This window comes from Etheostoma cragini, chromosome 6 (genome assembly GCF_013103735.1).
Source record: "Etheostoma cragini isolate CJK2018 chromosome 6, CSU_Ecrag_1.0, whole genome shotgun sequence".
NCBI classification, from domain to species: Eukaryota; Metazoa; Chordata; class Actinopteri; order Perciformes; family Percidae; genus Etheostoma; species Etheostoma cragini.
The window spans coordinates 28,265,190-28,281,527 of record NC_048412.1 but is presented as its reverse complement, the minus strand read 5'-3'; the positions used below and the strand labels follow the sequence as shown (position 1 = coordinate 28,281,527).

The 16,338-nt window shown below is 38.7% G+C and overlaps 2 protein-coding genes across 2 annotated transcripts; both read right to left on the bottom strand.

Annotated features, from left to right (window-relative positions):
- Positions 1–8,431: 8,431 nt before the first annotated feature.
- On the bottom strand, positions 8,432–10,222 carry LOC117945901 (C-type lectin domain family 10 member A-like). The gene is made up of 5 exons (XM_034873634.1): positions 10,175–10,222; positions 10,004–10,067; positions 8,952–9,161; positions 8,696–8,859; positions 8,432–8,550 (listed from the first exon to the last, which is right to left on the bottom strand). Exons 1-5 carry the CDS (start codon positions 10,220–10,222, stop codon positions 8,443–8,445), a joined length of 594 nt encoding a protein of 197 aa, XP_034729525.1. The 3' UTR covers positions 8,432–8,442.
- Positions 10,223–12,588: 2,366 nt separating this feature from the next.
- LOC117945938 (CD209 antigen-like protein E) lies at positions 12,589–16,338 on the bottom strand. Its single transcript, XM_034873685.1, has 6 exons — positions 16,078–16,338; positions 15,805–15,894; positions 14,624–14,821; positions 14,368–14,522; positions 13,627–13,730; positions 12,589–12,966 (listed from the first exon to the last, which is right to left on the bottom strand). The coding sequence occupies exons 1-6, from the start codon at positions 16,187–16,189 to the stop codon at positions 12,831–12,833; spliced, it is 795 nt and encodes a 264-aa protein (XP_034729576.1). The 5' UTR covers positions 16,190–16,338; the 3' UTR covers positions 12,589–12,830.

Sequence of the window (16,338 nt, the reverse complement as noted above, 5' to 3'; positions counted from 1 at the left end):
CAGTTCTGAAGGCAAAAGGGGGTCCAACCCGTTACTAGCATGGGGTACCTAATAAAGTGGCCGGTGAGTGTAGATGCTCTCAGGACTGTGCACCATCCTCTCTTTTTTCTGCACTACCTGTACTTTACATTTTTATTTTAATATTTTTTTACCATTTGTGTCAACACTGTAAAGGTTTTGCTTCAATCTCGTTGCACAGGTACTGCACTTGTGTACAATGACAATAAAGGCTTTCTATTCTATTCTTATTTTAGGCCATCAGAGTCAGGTACATTTCTGACTTCCTGTGATCTCATCTTATAAGACACTTTGGACACTGTTGCCCACGTAGACTTCCTGTTCACAAGAACACGTTATTATTAGCTGCAGAATTAAAAGAAAACAGTCAGAAGTGTAATAAATAGCTCTCATACAGGACTGCAGCAGGACTTTACACATCTCTTCAGGATGATCAGACCTCCACAGGACAATATCGGTAAATATAAATACTCTGATGTTTATGTGTCTGTATGTAAATCTACTATATGTCTATGTGGCAGGATGTTGTCTACATTTGTGTTTGACGTTTGTCTTTCAGAGGAAATGGAGGAAGAAGCTAACTATGTTAATGCTCCAGCACACACTTGGAAGAAAATGGCAGCTCGTCCAGGTAAATTTCACACATTTAATATTGTTAAACATGAGATTTATTAATAATGATAGTCTAACTGACTTCTTATTTCTCTCTCAGGCCAGAGGTCTCGCTGCTTCTTTCAGTCTTTTCTACCAATAGCAATGTGTTGGCTGATACTTTTGATCATCATGGGCCTCCGTATCTACTGTGAGTACCACTGTCTTAACTTGTTGTTGTTTGTCTCCAAAACAAGTAATGTTTTTACTTTTGTAAAACTTAAAACGGGGACATTAGACCTAGAGGTGTTCTCATTAGGGGCTGAGCCCCCCCCAGGTCTGATCCTAGACCCACCCCTGCTGCTACTTCATACTACACTCCACTACACGTCAGAGGGGAATGTTTCAAGATAGAAAGTCCTAATATTTCAAGATAAAAAAATACTAATACTTCAAGATAAAAAGTCCTAATATTTCAAGATAAAAAAATACTAATACTTCAAGATAAAAAGTCCTAATATTTCAAGATTGAAAGTATTAATATTTCAAGATAAAAAAATACTAATACTTCAAGATAAAAAGTCCTAATATTTCAAGATAAAAAAATACTAATACTTCAAGATAAAAAGTCCTAATATTTCAAGATTGAAAGTCTTAATATTTCAAGATAGAAAGTCTCATTATTTCATAATGTTGTAATGTACTGAACTACTGACAGCTTTTGCTTTATTGCTCAAGGCTTGTTTCTGCAACAGCTCCTTGAGAATCAGATACAATAAAAACTATTGAGGACATATTTTCCTCTGACATGTCGCAGTATTAAACAAGATCGCTCCAGTCGGCAGAAACAAGCTGCAATGGAAGTTAATAGGATAATTGTCCAGCTTGTATTTACGTTCATAAAGTGCTCGTTTTGCTGCTGACAGGCTCAGATTAATATTCTAAGTGTCTGACAACATTATGGAAGAGATTTCTAAGGAAGTCGACCTTTCTGTTAAAGATTAAGATCCTTTTTAAAAGTTAAAAGTCCGCGAAATTGCGTTCGCTACCCACCAGACTCCATGTAAATAATCAGTGATTTTAGCATCGTAAAACACGGCTTCTAAAACCTCTCTGAGCAGCGCTGGCTCTGGCTGCCTTCAGCCTGCGGGCGTAGGGTGTGCGACCATCGGCTACGTTTGGTCAGTATTTTCTTTCTTTCATTCCAATTTCGGGTCTGTCAGTCACAGTGAAAACCGGGGACATTTCCGGGGACAGATCCAGCCGGGGACAGGTCGCCAAAATCGGGGACTGTCCCCGGAAACCGGGGACGTCTGGTCACCCTATCTCACATCCAATGTTAGACTGTCATTATATGCAAAGACTGGAGATCTTGCAGAGTCAGACAATGCAAGACTACAACTAGACTTTGTGTTTTCCAAGACAAGTTTAATGCTGCAGAGTTATAGAAACACAAGAAGATATTTAAAGATACTACTACTGAAGAAGCCTACTGAAGTAAAACGTTGTCCTCCATCTCTTAGTGCATTAGAAAGATTATTCTCCAGTATGAACAGGAGGAATGATCAGGGCAATAAAACTCAGTTTTAATGTTCATATGGACACCTGACTATTGTTTTCAGATACTGTAGATCTGAAACATGTGATTTCTATTATTATAATGTTTGTCACCATCACTATGACTACGAAGCTAATCTTTCTATTTTGCAGTTATCAATCGCAACCTCAACAACAGTGTCTCCGAAAAACCGATCACAAACCTGACCGCATTAAAGCTGGAGCTGGAGACAAGAAACCAGGAGCTGGAGAAACGAAACCTGGAGCTGGAGACGAGAAACCAGGAGCTGGAGACGAGAAACCAGGAGCTGGAGACGAGAAACCAGGAGCTGGAGACGGAGACGGAGAACCTAACAGGACCGACACAAAACATCAGTCGAGCTCAGTGGAGCGTCGATGAATACTGCCCCAGAGAACAGAACGGTATGTTAAGATCACAATAATGAGATCCAATAATAGCCAATAATAATAATATCAGTAGTGCAGTAATGTGTATTGGTTGGTCTCTGTAGTTTCAGAGAGACGGTGCAAACCTTGTCAGGAGGGATGGAGACTCTTCAGGTCCAGCTGCTATCTGTTTAATGATCCTTCTGATCTGAAAACCTGGGAAGAAGCTCGAGAAGAATGCAGAGCACGGAGTTCAGATTTGGTTGTTGTACATGATGAAGATGAAGAGGTAATGAGGAAGCTGTGGGAGTTTTTACAACACATTTCTGAAATAAAATGTATTTTCTCTAAGTCTGAACACAATGTGAGTCTGTAGATCAGCGTGTTTATTAAAGTATAGTGTTTAAATCTCTGATAAATGTCTTTCTCTTGTCAGGTTGGTAGGTCTAAGAGCTGAAGGAAGGAGATGGAAGTGGATTGATGGAAGTGATCCGACTAAACGGTAAGAGACACATTCCTGAACACTTTGAATCTTAAATCTATCAGCCTTGATCTAAACATCATCTTCTTCCCTCAGTGTCAGCAGACGGATACATAAACCTCCTCCTACTGACGGTCAGTTTGTAGTTTATGTGGATGCGTTCAGCTGGAAATCAGAGAGCTGTGCTGAGAGAAGACCATGGATCTGCCAAAAGAAGTCTTTATCTGTTTAACCCCTGCAGTCAGACTTGAGAAGGTTACTGGATGCTCTGCATGATAATATCAACTGGCTTCATAAATATCTAACTATGAAAAGATCTACTTCACATCTTAAATGTTTTGTGTTAATAAATAAACATGTATAAGGGTTTTATCTTTATTAGAAAAGAAAAGATTGTTGAACAGGATGAATAGGATGTGCCTCAGGCAGTGATGGAATGTAACTAAGTACATTTACTCTAAGTACTGTACTTACGTCCATTGTCCCGTATATTTAGAAGAGGTCAATTTGTCCCCTTCAAAAAATATGAAAGACATCCCACTCACAAAGGAGGTGAATTAAGTGTTTGATTGGTAGTTCTGCTTTTAAGATGTCACAGTTTCTGATTGGTTAGCCGCTAAGGTCTCAAGTCTTCTCCTTTAAAGGTGTTTCTTCATGTGCAACGTTGGTGTCCAGTTCCATTTTTGGATGACAAATAGATCACAAGGACATAGGCTTCGTTCCAACTATAGTGGCGAAACATTACAACCTGGGGGGGTCAGGGGATTTTCCTACATAACATTTTTAACGTCAAAAAACACTTAAAGGTGCCCTAAGAGTTCCTGCATGACGTCACTTCTGTTGACGTTCCAAGTAAATTCAAAACAAAACAGCAAGCTTGCCCCTCCCCCAATGTTTCCGTAACTGTCATGACTAACTGTCACTAACCCCTCCCCCCCTCCCCAACCATGTTGTCAGTGATTGGCTAGAACTAGTTTGTTGTATTTTTGTGCACAGCCTGTGCCTCTAGTGTTTGTTTGGCTTTTACGACCTCTTTGACCGGGCTTTCGTGTATTCGGAGGAGGGGGGGGCAACTAGCTGATCAAGGAGAGATTCCTACGATTTGAGACATTACTGAAATTGCGCTAAAACCATTCAGGAACTCATAGTGCGCCTTTAATTTTCTGGAATCTGGTTAGTTTTTTTATGCAAAAATATATGTTGCAAAAGTCTTTATTTACGTAAGGGATTTATTTTTATTAATTTTATTCTGTTTTGTTCAAAATGAGAGATGTTAGGAGGGCGTCTGCCCCGCTGTGACGGTCTTTACTACACTTCTGCTTTTAGGATGTGACTCACCGTTTCTTTTAATTCGGCAGCTAATAATAACGTGTTGTTGTGAAGGGGAAGTTTTGCGTGCATCACTGTCCGAACTGTCTTCAAAGATGAGATCACAGTCAGAAATGTACAGACTCTGATGGCCTAAAATGAGTATACGTTCATAAAGAAATGTTTGATTATAACATGGCTGTATATGTTGCCATTTCTATGCATTTCATGCCAATTTGTTGTCATGCTACAAACGCATCATTCATTATGAAAAATAATAATACAGCCAGTGACGGAGTGGTAATCTGGAATTTGGGCAGATGCCAGAGGGGCCTCGGGCCCTCGAGGGCCAAACGGCGGGCCACATCATTTCTCCTTCAACCCTTGGGTTGTCTTTCCACCGACTTGGAATTATTTTATTTTTATCAATGTTTTTTTTTCTTTTTTGACCATTTCGAAATTTTTGTTGCTTTATCCCAAAAATGTTAGAAATTTAATTTTTAAACATTTTTGTTACTTTATTTGACATTTTTCTCTCTTTTTTACACTTTTTTTTAAAGTTCTTTTACCTAGTGTTTTTTCTCCAAATGCTGATAAATTGACAAAAAACACCCAAATTCAATGAAAGTAGTGAACTGATTATTTATTTAACTTGTGAGGAGTGTTGTTGGGAACCATCCACGTTACTTTTTTTGAACATTTATTTTGAAAGAAACTCAAATTTCTGATCTAGAAATCTTTTGGAAAGGGGTCAAATTTGACCCAAAGACAACAAGAGGGTTAAAGGTGTTAATTCACTGTGTGTGTGTGTGTGTGTGTGTGTGTGTGTGTGTGTGTGTGTGTGTGTCTAACATCATCAAACAACTTTGTGTTCTCTTGTCAAAGTCTTAAATGAATCCACCTTAACACAGATAGCTGCAAAATTTCAGTCTTAGTATTACTTGATCTCAGTGTTGCATTTTGACACGGTCGACCATGACATATTATTAAACCGATTGGAAAACTGGGTTGGCCTTTTTGGCTCAGAATTAAACTGGTTTGAATCCTACTTAAAGAATAGAGATTGCTTTGTGTCAATAGGTAATTATACATCTGAGCACACAAATATGACGTGCGGAGTTCCCCAGGGCTCCATTCTGGGGCCTCTTCTGTTTAACATCTACATGCTTTCACTGGCTCAGATTATGGAAAACAACAAAACAAGTTACCATAGTTATGCGGATGACAAACTTTAGATAAAATTTAGATAACCTTATCGCCATGGGACTATAGTCCAGTACAAAAACTGACTAAATGCATTGAAGAAATAAATCGCTGGATGTGCCAGAACTTTCGGAAATTAAATGAAATAAAAACTGAGGTGGTTGTTTTTGGAGCAACAGAGAAATGATTAAAAGTCTGCGCTCAGCTTCAAACAACAATGTTAAAAACAACAGACAAAGCCAGAAATCTTGGTGTAGTTATGGACTCAGACCTGAATTTTAACAGCCACATTAAGACAATTACAAAGTCAGCCTATTAAACACACCTCAAAATCTACAGTGGATTACATCAAGAGGTGTAAACTGAAGGTTTTGCCATGGCCTTCACAATCTCCTGACCTCAACATAACTGAAAATCTATGGATAGACCTTAAAGGAGCAGAAATCTCAAAGAACTGGAAGACTTTTGGAAGGAAGAATGGGCGATATATATGATTTTCTCGCCTAAATTTTTACCCTTAAAAAAGTGCTGCAGTTTCCACATGCTTTGGCCCTCTGGGATGACCCTGAGTTCATTGGGAAGTTAACACTCTCAACTTGTTGTTTTTAGTGGAAGTGTGACACTAGGCCTTACTGACACAGAGCTACAGAGGTTAGAACACAGAATTTCCGTCCAAGTAAATCATCTGAAAAATTAATAAAAAGCACTACTGTAAGCATATTACATGGGCTACATACTATAACAGTACCCTAGCCACATGTCTCAACTTAGAACAGAAAAAATCCAGAAAAAAATGACTTATAAAATGGATTTATATATGAAGGTATTTCTACAGATATGTCTGTGCGTTTGTCTTATTTCTTATTTCTAAGAAAGCCAAAAAAGTGCTAAATACAAAACTTCTGAAATACAAAAACACATCCACATCACTCACAGATATGCCTGAAAGAAGTACATACATAGATTTATAGAAATAAGTAATCATAATTTCATGAAATGTTGAAATGCCATCAGAAGGCCATATTTTTGACTTCAGACAGCTGTAAAAGAGCACAGGAATAGTTTTTCTTGGCCATGTTTGATATCAATCAACTCGTCTTCTTATTGGCTACACAGGGATGCCGGTTTTATGACCTTATCTTCTAATTCGTGGGCTCCACTGTCAATCTTTCCCAGGTGGGCCCAATGGAGACTGTGCGATATCATTGGCTTAGCTTGAGGGTATCTCTTGATAGGCTGATGCTATTGGCTGGGAACAAGGTTCATTACAATCTGCCGAAGCCACAGATTGTAATGGTGTGTCGACCTTCATTTTAGCCCGCACAGGGAAAAAGTTACAAGCTATAGAAACCGAGAAATTATGCACTCTCTAGATTTCTGAACGTCAAAACTTGGCCAGAAACTACAAGATTGTGAGGAGACCAGATAATTATGGATTACAAGGCTTGGATATTCTAATTCCTTGGAGTGTTTGCGATTTAGGAAATCAACGTTTATGAATATCTTTCACCGCTGTGGATAAAGACACGAGGACAAAGGTAGGGATGCACGCTCGATTTAGACAGAAACGGTGCAGTGTTTCTGAACTTCATAACATGATTATAACTGGTGTAAGTCACCTTATCCTTTGTGCGGGGGCTTGATGGAATCACAAGACTTTAAGCTTTCTAATGATGTGCTGCATGACCGTGTTGGTGACGATTTAATGCTTGCAATTCATAAAAAACAATTCATGAAAACACGTTGTGGAAAAACACGTACCGTTTGGGGAACCGCTTAGCCGGCTCCAAGAAGCATTTCCAAGCTGTGATACTTGCCAAAGGTGTGTGGGGGGGGGGGTGCAGGGTGCCCAAACTTTTGCGGAGGTGAGAAATAACTTTTTGTGACATATTATCTGAATGTCTAATCTTTTTTTGCCATTTTTTTTGTTTTCTGTTATTTAGAAAGTGTAAATGATGGAAATAAAATCTAACTTTTTGTGACATAGGATACAAATGTCTAATCTGTCATTTGATGCAAACTGCCCAAACTTTCATACTCCACTGTTGTTACAATCCACAGCTGCCTGAAGCACATCCTGTTCAACAATGTTGTAACTTCCTGAATGATGTTGTTTGTCACTATGTAAGAAAAAGACGATAACAACAATGTGTCACAGAGTTTTTCTTTAATGTAATAAAAACACTTTTTTTTCTATATATATATAGATGAATAGAAAACACTGTACATATTAACATATAAATCAAATGCTAAAAGAAAAGAGCTCTGGGGAGATTTTGTAAAAACGCGTGATGCTGTGCCTCCATTTTGGCTCGTGAGCAGCGACAATATAAGCTGTGACACAGGAAACAGGAAGCTGAGCAGTCTGTCTGCACCTCTCATCAATCTGCTGATATACAAATTATAAGCATCTCATCTCTAACAAAGCAGAACAAAAACACATTCAGAGTCATTCCCCTTCAGGCCCTTCATTGTGTTTTTCTCAGATTGACAGTAGCCATACAGATAGAATCCATTATATGATATACATATACACTCAGATGTAATACATTACATCTGAGCTTTTTACAGACACACAAAAACAAACCATTTAAGATGTGCAGTAGAGCTTTTCATAGTTAGATATTTATGAAGCCAGTTGATATTATCATGCAGAGCATCCAGTAACCTTCTCAACCTGACTGCAGGGGTTAAACAGATAAAGAATTCTTTTTGCAGATCCATGGCCTTTTGGCAGCACAGCTCACTGATTTCCAGCTGAACTGGTAATAAACCACACACTGACCGTCAGTAGGAGGTGGTGGTTCGGTTCTCCACCTGCTGAAACTGAGGGAAGAAGATGATGTTTAGATCAAAGCTGATATATTTAAGATTCAAAGTGTTCAGGAATGTGTCTCTTACCTTTCAGTCAGATTACTTCCATCAATCCACTTCCATCTCCCTCCTTCAGCTCTCAGACCAATCCAGGATCTGTCCCTGTACCAGCTGTAAAAACTGACTGCATCCTGACAAGAGAGAGAAACATTTATCAGTGATGTAAACACTTTAATAAACACGCTGATCTACAGACTCACAGTGTGTTCAGACTTAGAGAAAATACATTTTTATTTCATAATTGTGTTTTAAAAACTCCCACAGCTTCCTCATTACCGGTTCATCTTCATCATGTAGAACAAGCAAATCTGAACTCCGTGCTCTGCAGTCTTCTCGAGCTTCTTCACAGGTTTTCTGATCAGAAGGATCATTAAACAGATTACAGCTGGACCCGATGAGTCTCCATCCCTCCTGACAAGCTCTACACCGTCTCTCTGACACTACAGAGACCAAACAATAAACAGCATTACTCCACTACTGATATTATTATTATTGGTTATTATTGGATGTTATTACTGTGATCTTAACATACCGTTCTTTACTTTGGGGCAGTATTCATCGATGCTCCACTGAGCTCGACTGATGTTTTGTATCGGTCCTTTTAAGTTCTTCGTCTCCGTCTCCAGCTCCTGGTTTCGTGTCTCCAGCTCCTGGTTTTGTGTCTCCAGCTCCAGCTTTAATGCGGTCAGGTCTGTGATCGGTTTTTCGGAGATACTGTTGTTGAGGTTGCGATTGGTAACGGCTAAATAGAAAAATTAGCTTTGTAGTCATAGTGATAGTGACAAACATTATAATTACATGTTTCAGATCTCTCTGAAAACAATAGTCAGGTGTCCATATGAACATTAAAACTGAGTTTTATTGCCCTGATCATTCCTCCTGTTCATACTGGAGAATAATCTTTCTAATGCACTAAGAGATGGAGGACAACGTTCTACTTCAGTAGGCTTCTTCAGTAGTAGTATCTTTAAATATCTTCTTTGTGTTTCTATAACTCTGCAGCATTAAACTTGTCTTGGAAAACACAAAGTCTAGTTGTAGTCTTGCATTGACTGACTCTGCAAGATCTCCAGTCTTTGCATATAATGATAGTCTCTAACGTTGGATGTGAGATGACTCTTCAGATGTTAGACGGTGTCAGACTTTTCAAAGTCTTCTAGAGTATGTAAGGCATTAGGTTACCTCTGAACACTCTTTGCTGTAGTCTGCTTCTCCACAAGTGGCCTCTGCTTGGTCTGTTTATAGGTTATTTTGGGCAGAATTCTTATATTAAAACACGTTTTAACATTTCTATCAAGGCTATTTTAAGATATATCTATCTCTTATATCGTATCTGGGTGCCTTTCTCTCAATTTTCTCCAATAAACAATGTTCACATAGTATTTCCTAGGGTGTTGTTGTCAGTTCCTTTATTCTAATTTACCCATTATTTGGGAGTCTTGCCACATTTGCAGAGAGCCAGTATGAAGAGGACGAAGGATTACACCGAGCAAAAACTGTTTCTATGAACATCTGGCCATCAGACAGACTTGATAAAATGTGAACGTGTCCTTTAAATAAAGACTAACAACAACAAGTTAAGACAGTGGAAACGGAGGCCTATGATGACCAACAGTATCAGCCAACACACTGCTATGGGTAGAAAAGACTGAAAGAAGCAGCGAACCCTCCCGTCTGAGAGAGAAATAAGAAGTCAGTTAGACTATCATTATTAATAAATCTCATGTTTAACATTATTAGATGTGTGAAACGTACCTGGATGAGCGGCAATTTTCTTCCCAGTGCGTGCTGGAGCATTAGCATAGTTAGCTGCTGCTTCTTTCTCCATTTCCTCTGAAAGACAAACATCAAACACAAATGTAGACATCATCCTGCCACATAGACATATAGTAGATTTACATACAGACACATAAAAATCAGAGTATTTTGAATTACCGATTTGGTCCTGTGGAGTTCTGATCATCCTGAACAGATGTGTAAAGTCCTGCTGCAGTCCTGTATGAGAGCTGTTAGGAGGGCGTCTGCTCCGCTGAGACCGTCTTTACTACACTTCTACGCTGAGGATGTGACTGTTTTCTTTTAATTCGATAGCTAATAATAACGTATTCTTGTGAACAGGAAATCTACGTAGGCAACACAGTCCGAAGTGTCTTATAAGATGAGATCACAGGAAGTCAGAAATGTGCAGACTCTGATGGCCTAAAATAAGAATAGAATATAACAGAAAGCCTTTATTGTCATTATACACGTGCGGTACCTGTGCAACGAGATGAAGCAAAACCTTTACAGTGTCAACACAAAATATAAAAATCTTAAATATAAATTATAGGTGGTGCAGAAAAAAGAGAGGGGGGGGGGGACCTGGTCCTATATACATATATGAAATAGTTTTGCAGACACAGTATAGATATACTTAAACACTTAAAGGTGCCCTATGTGTTCCTGCATGACGTCACTTCTGTTGACGTTCTGAGTAAATTCAAAACAAAACAGAGCAAGCTTCCCCCCCCATGTTTCCGTAGCTGTTATGACTAACTGTCACTAACCCCTCCCCCCCTCCCCCAACCATGTTGTCGGTGATGGGCTAGAACTGGTTTGTTGTATTTTGGTGCACAGCCTGTGCCTGTAGTGTTTTGTTTTGCTAGTGGATCAAGGAGAGATGCCCACGATTTGAGACATTACTGAAATTGCGCTGAAACCTCATAGAGAACTTTTAATTGGTTTCTGGTGTATATTTCGTGCAAAAATACATGTTTCAAAAGTCTTTATTTATTAAAAGGATATTATTATTCTGTTTTTGTTCAAAACTTTCTACATTTTCAAAACATCTTCACGTGTTTCTGGATGTTTTTTATGAATCATGTACTTCTCAACCACAAATCTATTACAGAATGAGACCTTGTTAAAACTCTAGAGTTGAAATCTACATTAAAAACAAGAAATCACATAATAATTTGTCACCCTGTTGGGTTCTTTAACCCCTCGATGTATTACAAATAGACACAGTCATTGTTTTCTCTCCATGTTTCCAGCCCCCTGAACTGTTATTTTTACCTCTTTTGGGAGTGGGATGTCTTTCATATTCTCTGAGGGGGACAAATTGACCTCTTCTAAATATACAGGACATTGGACGTGAGTACAATACTTAGAGTAAATGTCCTAAGTTACATTCCACCACTGCCCCAGGACACCTTTTGTTGTAAGTCTTTCCACTGTGATGGTCTTAGTCAACTTCACCTTTAAGGTTGCACCCGGTTTAATTCTGTTTTTGTGTCTGTTGTTTTTTTCTATCTGCTACTCGCACATCCTAATTAACAATGATGTAACTTCCTGAATGATGTTGTTTGTCACTATGTAAGAAAACGACGATAACAACAATGTGTCACAGAGTTTTTATTCAGTGTAATACAGCATCACTTTTTCCTAGACAGATAAATAGAAAACACTCTACATATTAATATTATTTAAATCAAATGCTAAAGAAACGACCTCTGCGGACGTGTTGTGAAAATGCGTGATGCTGTGCCTCCATTTTGGCTCATGAGCAGCAACAATATAAGCTGTGACACAGGAAACAGGAAGCTCAGGAGTCTGTCTGCACCTCTCATCAATCTGCTGATATACAAATTAAAAGCATCTCATCTTTAGCAAAGGAGAACAACACATTCAGAGTTATTAACCCGTTGTTGTCTTCCCGTCCACCTGCAACTTTTAGTTTTTCTGGGTCAAAATTAAAAATTAAAACCTAAAGACAATTTTACCGCTTTCCCCGTAGATTTTGTCACTTTTCCCAAAGTTCTTTGTTAATTTTTCAGATTTTTCTGATTATTTTCTGTGCTTTTCGGGTCGTTTTTTGTTGTTTTTTTCTCGACACTTTTGCCACTTTTTTCAACATTCTTTTATAAAAAAAAATCTTCAAATGCCATAAAATGAAAAAAACACCCAAATTAAATTAAAGTAGTGAACTGATCATGTATATTACTCGTGAAGAACATTGGACAGAACCATTCAAGTTATTGTTTTGGGGACAATTTGTTTGAAAGAAACCCAAATTTCTGATATAGAAACTTTTTGAAAATGGGTCAAATCTGCCCCGAGGACCCCAGGAGGGTTAATAATAATAATAATAATAATATAATAATAATAATAATAATAATATATTAACAGTTTAGTTCCCCTTCTGGCCCCACATTGTATTTTTCTTAGATTGTCAGTAGCCTACTCATATTAACCATTATCTAACTCATCTATACAAAACATCTGACTGTCTGTTTTTTTCAGACACCAAAAAATGAATAATTAATTTGCATTTTCTTCATGAAAACACGTTTAAAGTGTGAAGTAGAAGTGTTCCCGGTTTGATATTGTCCTGCAGAGCGTCCAGTGACCTCCTCCAGTCTGACTGCAGGGGTTAAAAAGATGACGCCTTCTTTTTGCAGATCCATCCTTTTCTCTCGCCACAGCTCTCTGATGTATATTTGTACCTGATGTAAACGGCACACTGACCGGGGGGGGCAGGGGGGGGGAGTTGGTGTTGGATCCTGTCGCTGAGGGAAGAACATGGAGCTCAGGTCAAGGCTGATAAATCGAATGAAATCATGACAACAATAACACAAATAAATGGGAAATAATACAAAATAAAGATTGTGCAGGTGAGATTAATAAAACCGCTAGGGTATTATAGAAGGAGACTCCTCTAAGGAAGAGAGGACTAATATAGATAATGAACAATTACAATTACAAAAAGCAACTGAATTAAAATTAAAAATAGACATAAGGTTGGCTACGTAAAAATAAATTGCACTAACTTAGATAAGATGAGGATATGTTGACTGATGTGTAGGCCTGCACGATTATTCGTTATAAAATCCCAATCTCGATTCTCCTATAATAATTTCCTATAAATGAGGTTTATTGACCATAAATTCCAAAAATAACTGTAAAATTAAAGTTAATAAGTTAGTTTTACGTAGTGTTGAAAACGTCAACAAACATTGAAAAAAAGCATCAAAAGTGTTTAAAAAAGGACCAAAACGTGACAAAAAGTTAAAAACATCTAAAAAAAAAGCATCAACAAATGTGTTGATTTTCTATTTGATGGGAAAACAACACGAGGGTTTGTTTAAAAATGGTCCTAATGATAATAATAAAGTTTGGTTAATCAGACATGTCTTAAGCCTCTTTTTCTGATTCAAAGTGCCTCTCACCTTTCAGTGAGACCACTTCCATCGATCCACTTCCATGTCCCCCCTTCAGCTCTCAGACCGACCCAGGACCCGTAGATGTACCTTCGGACATACTTGAGGACATTCTGCCAACAGAGAAACACTCATCAGACACTGAAATAAACAGACTGAGATCTACAGATTCAGTGTGTTCAGACCCACTAACACATATATTTCCCTTTATGAATTGCTCCAGCGAGCGTGCAGTGTGGTGCGTTCAGGGTGTGCTCTGGATTGGAGGAGATCTCCCTCTTCAGAGCGCGGTGGACACCTTAGTATCCGGCCTACTTGGGGTGTCGTTGTGAGCAAGGCAGCATCAGAAACCTCATAGTGGCTTCTAATGACAGCATGAGGCTGCTGACAGCTCCAAGAAGCTCATGTATAGATAGATATGTATAGATGTATCTTTATAGATAGATGTGTATAGATGTGTGTGTATAGATATATGTGTATAGGTTCATATGTATAGGTTTATGTGTATAGATGTATGTGCATAGATAGATATGTATAGATAGATGTGTATAAATAGATATGTATAGATAGATGTGTATAGATGTGTGTGTATAGATTTAAACCTGTACGCAGATTATCTTCCAGACTGTGGAACCATTGGCGAACATGTCTCTATATATTAGTCCCTGAACATTGTGGAAGGCTCTGTATTTTGTATATTTGTGTGTTTTTATTGGGATATGGATATGGATCCCCCAGTTTTCTCATTACCTCGTCATCTGCATCGTGTACAACAACCAAATCTGAACCCTGTCCTCTGCAGTCTTCTCGAGCTTCCTCCCAGGTTTTCCCGTCAGACGGATGAATCAGATAACAGCTGGACCCGAAGAGTTCCCAGCCCTGAGGACATGCTCTACACCGTCTCTCTGGACCCACAGAGACCAACCAATACACATCGCTGCACTGTTACATTATTATAATTAGCAGTAGAATGGGTTATTATTACTATGGGATCTCTTGAACGTACCTTTGTTTTCTCTGTGGCAGTAGATATCAAGAGTCCACTTAACTTGACTGACGTTGAGTTGGTTCCAGGTTGTCTCCATTTTTTTGATTTGTCCTATCACGTTGTCCCTCCATGTCTCCAGCTCCTGGTTGACGGATGACAGGTTTGTGATCTGGTTTTCTAAGACGCTGATTTTGTCGTTTAGGATGCGATTGGTAACTGCAAAATAAATAGGGGTAATTAATTTAGTAAATCCTGCCACTTTAGGGTTTTATTGTAATAATCATATCATAATCATGGATTCACATGTTTTAAATACATCTTAAAACTATAGTCAGGCGTTAATATGAACATTTAAACTGAGTTTTCTTTCTCCTTCCTCCTTCTCTCCATCTGTATGCAACCTCATCCCATTAATGCATTTTACTAACTCAACTTCTTCCCTTTACCCGAGTCTTGTGCTCTCTCGCCCCCCTTTTTTGCCCTTTTTAAAGGTGGGGACAGAGTCCACAGTCCTACTTCAGTCGTCTAAGATTGTTAAAATATCTTTGTGTTGTTATCACTTTGCTTCAGAAATCCTGTCTGGGAAAACAAAGAGGGAACTTGGTGCTATAAAGGTTGTAACTTTAGATGTTACAACCTTGTGTCTTAGAGCAGAGACAGTATGACAAATGAAGTGAACCTGTCATTTTAAGGTCCCATGGCATGAAAATGTCACTTTATGAGTACTACTACTACTATACTATATTACTGTATTAGGGGACCACTAAGGTCTATATAAAGAGACTTCAGATACAGTATTAGGGACCACTAAGGTCTATATAAAGAGACTTCAGATACAGTATTAGGGACCACTAAGGTCTATATAAAGAGAATTCAGATACAGTCGGGATTTGTTGCGAAACAGCTACGGCCGTGACTGACAGCTGAAGTCTCGAGGACCTACGAGATCTCGCGAATTCACATAGAATGGGGAAATATTATCTGCCGTGAGCGCGGTGTATTTTATTTTTAAAAAGGAACCGGATGTTTTATTTTGTTTCTGTGCTCAACTTCCTGTCTCGCACAATCTGCCGATCCGCAGTCAGTGGAAATGCACCCATTGACTTTAATGGAAACCTAATGACTCCGCCTTCGTTCCGGAGCAGATCCGCCGCCGTTCTGCTGCTGGTGGAAATTAGGGGTAAGACAGTGGTACTTACAGTAGATACAGAGGCCCATGATGACCAACAGTATCAGCCAACACACTGCTATGGGTAGAAAAGACTGAGAGAAGCAGCGAAACCTCTGGCCTGAGAGAGGAATAAGAAGGAAGCTGAGTTAATAATGATGTTGATTTAACAGTCAAGGGTGCTTTGAATACATCAAGTCCAACAGTACTAAAAAAGCAGAGCTCTGAAAACATTCACATGTTTTTGACACCGTGATTGATGAAATAATCTCATGACCAACAATATTAAATGTGTGAAATGTACTTAGACGAGCTGCAACTTTATCCCCAGTCCTGGATGATAGATTAACATAGTCTCCTTCTTCTTCCTCCATTTCCTCTGAAAGATTAGCGTCAAACACAAATGTAGACAACATCCTGCCACATAGACATATAGTAGATTTACATACAGACACATAAACATCAGAGTATTTTTAATTACCGATATTGTCATGCAGAGTTCTGTTCATCCTGAACAGATGTGTAAAGTCCTGCTGCAGTCCTGTATGAGAGCCGTTAGGAGGGC

Coding starts and splice junctions, on each gene's coding strand:
- LOC117945901 (XM_034873634.1), bottom strand. CDS start 10,222: ATGCTAATGCTCCAGCACGCACTGGGAAGAAAATTGCCGCTCATCCAG. Junction 10,068..10,174: donor GAAAATTGCCGCTCATCCAG/GTACGTTTCACA, acceptor TGCTTCTTTCAG/TCTTTTCTACCCATAGCAGT. Junction 8,860..8,951: donor CTGCCCCAAAGTAAAGAACG/GTATGTTAAGAT, acceptor TGGTCTCTGTAG/TGTCAGAGAGACGGTGTAGA.
- LOC117945938 (XM_034873685.1), bottom strand. CDS start 16,189: ATGTTGTCTACATTTGTGTTTGACGCTAATCTTTCAGAGGAAATGGAG. Junction 14,822..15,804: donor CATGGGCCTCTGTATCTACT/GTAAGTACCACT, acceptor TTTATTTTGCAG/TTACCAATCGCATCCTAAAC. Junction 14,523..14,623: donor CTGCCACAGAGAAAACAAAG/GTACGTTCAAGA, acceptor CTGTGGGTCCAG/AGAGACGGTGTAGAGCATGT.